Here is a 9,069-nt window from a genome sequence, read left to right on the forward strand (position 1 = left end):
CTGCTGCAAACATTAAGGGCTCCAATACATCTCCTGTCAGTTATTCCCTGAAGTGGAGAAAAACGGCAGCAGGTCATTCTCAAAGCATCCTCTCCACTCACAGAGGGCAAGAGCGCCACCTGCTGGTGACGATTGGAACTGACAACACACTCAATGATCCAGACCAACACACTTCTGCTTTCAGAGGTCTGTATGGATGACGACCAGTTTTACTATATTTTTCTACTGGAAACAACATAAACAGAAAACACTCAGGGTTTGCAGAGTTAACCCTTTATTCAAATGAAAGTTCAAATGAGAAGAAGCTCAGGCGGATCAGAATCATGTGAATGCTACAAGCCATAAATAGTTATTGGGTAAAAAAGTTAAATCCATCACCGAAAACAGTAATAATGAGGAATAACAAAAAACTGCATTAAATTAAATTAGCCTCACAAACGGCAGACTGACATGTTAAGCTGGTTCTACACACACATTTCCTTCAGGCTCCAGCGTGTTCATGAACTCCTTCAGCTAAATCCACGTCACATTTTCAGACTGAGGACATTCCGGTGTGAAGTGGTTCAACTACACAGTATTAAAGTATTGGCCTCCTCTTGCCAACCAAACAGCTTCTTTCGTGTCCTCGTCCTGTTCCATTGGTGCCCATGTAGGAACCTGGGAGCGGATCTGGACCTCAATGTTACAGCATGCATGTAATTTAAACCTGCTGTCAGATGGACAACACATCTGGGCTACTGAAGTAAACAATTACAAGATTTTAAGATTTAAGAGAAAACTCCTTGATTAATGATACACTATAACTGTCTTGTAAAAACAGTGTAGCTCTTAAACTGGAGTTAAATAAATTCCTGCAAACAATTTATGCACATACATGTGTTGAGAAGATGCCAAAAAAATAAAAAATAAAAAACTAGTGGCGATTCAAACCTGTGGGTTATTGTCCCTAAGATTTTTGTAATGACTCAAACCTAGCCTCTGCTGTATGTATGGTAGAGTCTATTTCCAGGCTAGACTTAAGCCATCTTCACTCACACACAAATAATGTGTGAAAAATACTGCATTTGTTACTTAGGTCACAGGAAACGGTGGTGGAGTCGCAGAGGAGTGCACCGTTTGAAGACATGCTTTAAATATAAAGAGGTGAGCGGGTGTGTAAGTAATGTGACCATTGTCTTGTTGTCTGTTGTTGTCCCAGTGTTGACAGTTTAAGGCATTACTGGTTTATGATTACGCTCCATTTAATTTAACTATACTCAGCGTGGAAGGAGCCAGTAGAAACACTAATCTGATCATTGATGCGTTAATGCAAACTGAGCACTTCCTTCTGCTGGTTCAAATTAAAAGCATTCAACTGTAAACACAGGACGGCTTTTATTGTGAAGCAACCACAGGAAACATCTACATAACAAAACCAAGGTCCAGCTGTTGGTCAGCGAGACAGTGCTCTGCCATCTACCCAGTCTGTACAACGTGAAACAGTTGCAGTCAATGTTATTCTTGACTAACCCACATTTGTTGGGTTGCTCTTCTGTAGCAATGTGAGTGAGTGTTTGTTGTACCAATGTGTCTGCTGAGCTGGAACCACACAGTCACAACTAAAAAGCACATTTCTCTTCACTCGTCTCTTCATCATTGACTGTTTGTTACGCTGGGTTGAGCCGTCAGGGTTTGTTAAATTATTTGGAACATACACAAAAATGAAACCTCAAATGCAAGAAATAAGAATAATACATCAGACAAAACGACAAACAAAATGTTAAAAAACAATGCATAGCAGAAACAACGATCGCAAAATCTGCACTCCATACCTAAACGACAGCCAGGCGATTTCATTCCACAGGTGAAAACTGGTGTCTTGGCTTTTCCCAGGTGGATGCTGCTGCTCTGGCGGAGAGAGCGGTGGTGGGAGTCTGAAGAACTCCCGTTTAAAATGAGGGAAAGAGGAGAAAGGAAGCGGTGTGGTTCTCGGTCCCAGAGGTGGTGGGGAAGGAAGAGGTTAGGGAGGAGGTTCAGGGCTCCCTGCTGTAAACACTGCTGCTCGGAACCAAGGCTCTTCCATCTCTGCTGACTCTGTGGCATAGGGGCCGTGTGAAGCTCCAGCCAGTGCTCTAGGTGTCCTCTTCCTCCTCGCGGCTGCACACCACCCTCTTCCTCAGAGTTTCGTCAGGTAGACCCTGTCCCTTTGGCTCTGGGCGACCCTCTGGGGACCTCCTCCTCCGCCTCCAGACCTCGTCCTGGTCTCCATCCTCCTCTTCCTCCTCTTCATCATCATCCTCCTCACCATCAGCCTCATGTGCATCATCCTGTTGCTTGATTAGCCTCGCCTGCTCCATTGTTTGTCTCTCTGCAATCACATTTACAAAAATAATTACTTATTCATAATCTGGCTTCAAAGATTATACACAGACACTACAAATATGAGCAACATTAATCAGTACAATCAAATGTGAACTTACTCTGATAGTAATCAGGCGAAGAAAATCGACGTGAGGGAAACACAAAATCTGCGATAAACACCAGTAACTGCAAAGACAAGACAATAATTGAGCAAAACTTCACTGGTACAAAGCTTGAAGATGTGTTTTAAAATGGGTGAAATACAGCATCATAACTCACCAGGCCCAATGCAAGTCCAGAGAACAGAGTGACCAGACCAAAGATAACATAAGACCCCCAGACAGGGATCCCCAGCTGCTCTGTCATGTAGTTATGGCAACGCTGAGGAAGAATCAATGATTAAACAGCAGTCTGCATGATTTCTCTTCATCATTTTACATTTAACCACAATTACAGACTGATTAAAGATCTTACAGTTAACGTTTGCGTACCTGCATGAGGGCACATGTTCATTCTTAACATAACACTTGTGGATGTCGGTTTGGGGAATTTCAGGAGACCTTCAGAATTTCACTTTTCTGTTGTGCTTTTTCTTTGTTGCCTCTCTCAGGCCATACTCGATTAACTGATTTACATACTAAATGAAGTAAAAGCCTTCGTGTATATATATGACAAATCTTAACATTGCAAGTCTATGGACTAAAATTTCAATGAATGAATGAATGATCCTCACTTACCCGGATAAACATGGAGAGCTTGAACAAAGCAGACATTGAATTCATTCTGATAACAGAGAGAAAAACAACAATGTAATTTAAGAAGGATGTGTAACATAACTGCAAAGCCTACACACAAAAAATGTGTAGCACAGAGGAGGAGGTGCTTGTGGTTCTCATGTTAATCCAACAGAAAGACTAAGAACAAAACTGACAAGCAGGTGTTTAGTTATCCTCTGGGCTTTTAAAGTGATCAGGTACAACCGGGACAAAGTGTAAATGTAATATTATATTCTCACAGCTGATTTTAACCTCATTAATACACAATGTTGTTATTGTACAGGATTATGTCTCCCAATAAGGGAGTTAAGGTGACACTCACAAAAATGAGGATGGTCCGAACCAAGATGAAACTGGTTCCACTAATTTCCATTTTTGCTCATCAACAAAGCTGAGGAAGTCGTCTTTGGTGCGAGCACCCTGGTACTTCCGAAAAACACCATCCTTAGAACTGAAGAACACAACAGATACTGATTATTTTTGGAAATACCTCAGCAAACAGCACAGTTACAAAGTTCATATATCTGACTTGACAGACAGTCAATGTCGAATAACGTCTGACAGAACACGAATGTAAATAGTTTGTACTCTTATCTTGTATCAAGTATCAAATCTAACATCTAATATAAATGTTTCAGTGTCATATTACTTAAATAAGTAAGTGTGTTTACGTGGAAATAACAACCATAAATAAACAACTTACTGGTAAATAGTAGGAAGTGAAGTGATGATGAAGCGTCCGCTCAGACCTTAGGGAGGGAGTGAGAGAGAGAGAGAAGGAACCATTACTGAAGAGGAAATAGCATTCTGAGAAATATTGTAAGTGAAACTAATGTGAGGTTTGGCACCAGTAGCAACAAGTAAAACAAACAACTGCTTAGCATTAATACCCACATCACCACGTAATCTGTCACGGACAAACCTCGTTTTCCCTTTGAAACAAAACAATCGAGTCTAAGAGCAAACAGCTGATAGTGGGTTTAAATGTTTTACAAAGACTGCGGCACCTGTCTTTTTAATATTTCTTGTTCTCCTTGGGATTATTACAGGAAGTCCATGTAAATCAGCCAGCTTCACTGCAATTATGAAGCCACTATAAATACTGTTATGCACCGTGTAACCCTGATTGATGGTGCATCATTAGGTCAAACCTTAATGTAGATGGCACATTTCAGATTCTACTGGTTGGTAACATTCCTTCAGGCCTACCGGGTTGTTCTGTCACGTCCACCTTGGCTATGTTGACTCCCATGTCATCCCCCCAGTCCGCAAACTCCTTCCACACCGACTGCAGCTGCTGGCATGCTGGACACCACGGCGCGTAGCTGACGGACGGAAGGTTTCACAAGTAAAGCGTCGAACCAACTGTACAGTCCTGCACACGAATACGACTGCACGCACGAATGCAAAGTGCACTTCATTAGCGCACTGGCTAAGTTAGCATAAAACTCCGGGGTAGCTTCTAAGATGGCAGCTATTAGCATAGCTACCTGAACCTCTTAACCTGTCATGGCGACCAGTGTTATAATGAAAAAAGACATCAATTGGTTTTAAAGGCAAACCCTGGTTAAAGACTGCATAATATTTGTTAGCTTAAAGTAGCCAACTGACATGCTAGCCGGCTAGCCGTTAGTAGCAGCTCACTCACAATTCAATCATCCACTCTCCGCTCAGGATTTGCTCCCAGTTTGCGTCTGTCACTTCTTTCAGGCTTTCTGGTTTGGCTGAAGCTCGCTCCGACGTCAAGTACGTGAGCACAAATAACGCGAACAACCACGAGCATCTTTTAGTTTGTGTTGTGCAGGAAAACATTGTGGCGGCTGAGCTTCTTCTCGCTAGCGAACACACTATGTTCGCGTGAGGTGTCGAACACTTCCGCTGTGCGCGCGCACGTCCGAATCACGTGGCTGTTTCTCAACCATAGTAGGACGTAAAAGTTTGCAAGAAGTTACTCTAACTATAGTTTAATTTAAATTCACAATAATAACTAACGAAATCAACAAAATATAATAAAGCGCACAAAATGTTTGGAAAAGGCATAAAATCTATAAAATAACTGAAATGTATTTAACCTGTCAACCAGCAGGGGGCGACGTCGTATTAAACTCGCCTGAAATACGCTCAAGCGTAAATAATGTGGGCATCTTTCGTCATGTTCTGTGCTTCTGCATGTACAGGTTAGAATAAAGCATATATGATTATAAACTAATTACTTTAAATGGTTGATATCATTTATAATTTCATATTTAACCATTATTAAAAACACATGAAAATCCCTTTTCTTATTGACATATAGGTAAAGTGCTGTCCTGGAAATGATAGAATAATGTCAATTAAATCCCAGGATCCCCACACCCACATAAATACAGTACTCATCCAACTGATATCTTTTTATTTAAACTCTAATCAGAAACTTAGTCAGTCAACAGTCTTTTCCAGATTAAGTGAACATTCCTTTTGAGATAGTTTCCATATATTACATTCCTTCAGTGGCTTCAGAAAGTCAGAAAAAAGACATAATTCTTAGCTAATTATTATCTAGTAGATTTTTTGAAAAATGAAGAAAGTTGTAAATTTGGTGTTCAATCTGTAATAAACAACCCATATTTGATTGAGTGAGTACTTTGCAGGAGGCAGACTGCTGAAGGCACGTTGGCAGAAATGTATATTTTGTCCTTGTTCTCACGGTGAATTCATAAGAGGTTTCAAGGTTGATGTGGACACAGAAAACGATCACAGAGTGAACTCGCCGGCGAGTAAAGCAGAGCTGTGGCAGGATTTCACCGCAGTGTGAGCGGAGTTACACTTTCATCAGTGGGAACCTGCGGATTGCGGTGGCAGCCAGTTATCAGTGCACCTCACGCTCTAAAAATACCCAGCAGATGACATCCTTTTGTGCCTCCACCGTCGCCCCCTTTCCTCCAGCCAGCAGCTCTGCTCCACTTGCAGCGCACCGTGGACGTCCTTCCTGCTCGGCTCCTCAACGTGACTGTGGGGAAATAAACAGCGGACTCATGTTCAGTTTGCTGGTTAGAAGCAGAAGCAGTGACATTTTCTCCTCCTTTGGAATCAAATCTCCCTGAAATTAACAGTTGATAACCTTGACTTTGCTTCTTTGTTTCAACATTAACAGTGACTTGTAGTGAGTTTATGGTAAAAGACGCCTGAACCTAATGTGAAGATGTTGATGATAAACACACTCTCAACTGTAGATGTTTCTCATTCTACATTGTTATTGAGCTGTTGATGGCTGGCCAGAGGCTCGTTGTTGCCATGGTTACAGCTCTGGTGCAGCCTGTGGATGCAGTTAGAGAGGTGCCTGTTCGTATGGGTTTGTATCTAACTTCAAGATGCTATAATTTATATTTTATTAAGTAAAATAGGTTGCTTTGTGTCACAACGTGCTCTTGTTCAGTAAAGAAACTTCATCTAAAGCAGGTTTGTTGCTGCAGGGGCTGACCGGCACTTTTGCCTTGTATTGATCAGTAGAGCCCTCGTTCTAGTTTGACAAATCTGTCAAAGAAAAGAAACCCTCTAAACGAATACATTTTACGTAGCACGTGCAGGATGAGACGCTCATTAAAATGAGGCCGGTGGAATGAGGCCATGTGAGGTCTGCTACTCTGTGCAGTCATGTTTGGGAGCAGCGAGGCAGCTCCAAGGCACCGCACCTGCCCTGAACTGATCCCAGAGCAGCGGCACGTCCACAGGGTTCAAACCGAAGGCCTGCGACGGGCGTCCTGCTGATTCCACTGATTCCTCCACCAGATGATGTGACAGGTCACGGTCTGTGCGCGTGGGTGGGTTTGTTCATGTTAACTGCAGAATGACACAAACAGTGACTAATACTCATTCTGGAAAATGTGTTTATTTGTTTATCAATCTTCTTGGTTTATGTCTGTGATTCAGTTTGGTTCCTCATGTCCACCGTGCTTCCACATCTTTATAAAATACTGATGAAAATAAAGAAAATCTGCAGCAAGATCACTAATAATTTCATGTAGGTGTTTGTGACCTACTCTCCTCTTCTGGCTTTTAAAAGCTTCTGCGCTGTCACTCAGCGCTCTGTCAGCCCGCACGTGACCGCTGATGGATTCCAGTCATTTCCACGTTACCTGAGCGCTGAGGACAAAGTGGCTCCGCGTGGGAGAGGGAGAGCCCGGGCGCCAATCACGGCTGGACCCTTTAAACAACAATTTATATATATATATATATCTTTTTACCTCTTGTTACCAGGTGTCCTAATGGCGCGTTTGCTCTCTTATTAAGATTGTGTCGTGTCAGCAGAATCAGGGAGCCGAGCCGAGACAGGACGTTTCCCCGTGGACCGATGACGACGTCCAAACGCACGTGCACCTTAGAGCTCGGGGAGCGAGGCAATTACAGCTAAGCGCCAGCTGTTCCAGGAGCCACGTCGACATCTGGAGCGGACCTAATTAAGTGTGAGATTTCATGTTTCGCCCCTCGTACATCTTCCTCGTTCTCACCATTAGGCCTCAGCGCGGCTCGGGCTCTCCGGAGGGGTTCCCCACCGGACCCGACCGCTCACGCACCGGGCAGCGTGTTACGCGCAGCTGGACGCCGCGCAGAAGCATCTGCAGAAAACACAATCAGAGATGAAAGAAGTCACAACGCGGTCTAAAAGGCAGGAGGCGTCGATGAAAGCACGGATTCATTTGCGTAACCTTGATGGCTATTTTTAGTTGCAGCAGATTAATCTGGTTCCAGACGGGACTTGCAGCCACGTGCGGCAAAGTGTTGAACTCCAGTAAGTGAACCAACGCCTCCGACTGGTCCCCAGACGAACACTCACGAGCACATCAGGGATTCTGCGCGAAGCCTCGTTCTCTTCTACAGGGCTGAAATGATGACAGTCGTTAACGACCGGCCACGTTCGCTCGCACGTGGCAAAAAAGCGGTCCCCGCAGCGCCCTGACGCTGGGAGGCAAAACCGGCGGAGGTGCGACGCGCCCGGCGACTTAAGAGGAGGAAGTGGATCAGTCGGACAGTGGATCAGTGGGTCAGGAGGCGCGTCTCCTCGCGGGCCGCCGGTTCCACCGTTAGAGTCCTAATCGTCATTGACACCTTGAAGTGAGCGCGTCAGGAGGAGCTGGTTCCAGCACCGGTGACGTTAACAGGACATGAGCTGGGTCCGGGTCCACATCTGTTCATGCAGATGTTTGACTTGACACCGGTCTCATTTGGTTCCGCCGCTGCTCATCTCCACTACGACAGACAGTCTCTGTACTTTATGTTCCCTCCAGGAGACGGAACGCCGAACGGGCCGCCGTCTGAGCTCGCGATGCTCTTTTTTTCCGACGCACGGCTGATTGGTTGGTGAATCACCTGCCTCCACGTTTGACAGACGCGCCTCCCCGACGCTCTGCGGGGATCCATTAGCAGCCACACGTGCGTCCATTAACAGCAACACCGCGGCGCCGAAGGTGAAGGCGAGAGGCGCTGAATGCGCGTGACACCGAAAACAGTGAAACAAGCGGCGCTAATGACATTTAACGGTGAGACGCTGGAAGCAGAGAGCTGTTGACGCGCAGCCACTCTTCGTCTAAATTGGATTTAAATCGTGATGATTGGATCCTGGTGCCACGGAGACTGACGCGTGTCCTCGCGCGGCCTCCAGTTCACCGATCCAGGTGCCATTTCATCGACGTCATGAGCGCCAGGTAATTTAGACGTCACCCCGTCTGTTCGGCGGCACGTTACGTAAGGTGGATTTCCTTGTTTGAAAGCGCGCCCGACGCCCATGTAAGAACAATCATTCATGACTCAGGGACGGATGGTGCTCACGCAGGCTCCTGCTGGCGTCTGAGCGGCAGGAAGGCTCGTCGGAAGCGGTGGGAGGAGAGGAAGCGGCCTGAATAGCGGGAGGTGGGCGGCACACAACGGCGCATCATCCACGGAGAGACGCCCACTCGGACGCGCGCTCATCGCACTA

The 9,069-nt window shown here is 45.2% G+C and overlaps 1 protein-coding gene and 1 long non-coding RNA gene across 2 annotated transcripts; both read right to left on the reverse strand.

Moving 5' to 3' along the window:
* Positions 1-257: 257 nt before the first annotated feature.
* On the reverse strand, positions 258-5,008 carry tmx1 (thioredoxin-related transmembrane protein 1). Its single transcript, XM_029139411.3, has 8 exons — positions 4,765-5,008; positions 4,326-4,441; positions 3,820-3,865; positions 3,439-3,567; positions 3,078-3,123; positions 2,620-2,721; positions 2,460-2,526; positions 258-2,347 (listed from the first exon to the last, which is right to left on the reverse strand). Exons 1-8 carry the CDS (start codon positions 4,926-4,928, stop codon positions 2,112-2,114), a joined length of 906 nt encoding a protein of 301 aa, XP_028995244.1. The 5' UTR covers positions 4,929-5,008; the 3' UTR covers positions 258-2,111.
* Positions 5,009-5,491: 483 nt separating this feature from the next.
* Positions 5,492-9,000, reverse strand: LOC121201961 (uncharacterized). Its single transcript, XR_005897211.2, has 3 exons — positions 7,802-9,000; positions 6,788-7,711; positions 5,492-6,105 (listed from the first exon to the last, which is right to left on the reverse strand). It is a non-coding gene; the product is annotated as an uncharacterized LOC121201961 (long non-coding RNA).
* Between the last annotated feature and the right edge of the window lie 69 nt (positions 9,001-9,069).

The sequence above is a fragment of the Betta splendens genome, chromosome 22 (assembly GCF_900634795.4).
Source record: "Betta splendens chromosome 22, fBetSpl5.4, whole genome shotgun sequence".
Taxonomy (NCBI): domain Eukaryota; kingdom Metazoa; phylum Chordata; class Actinopteri; order Anabantiformes; family Osphronemidae; genus Betta; species Betta splendens.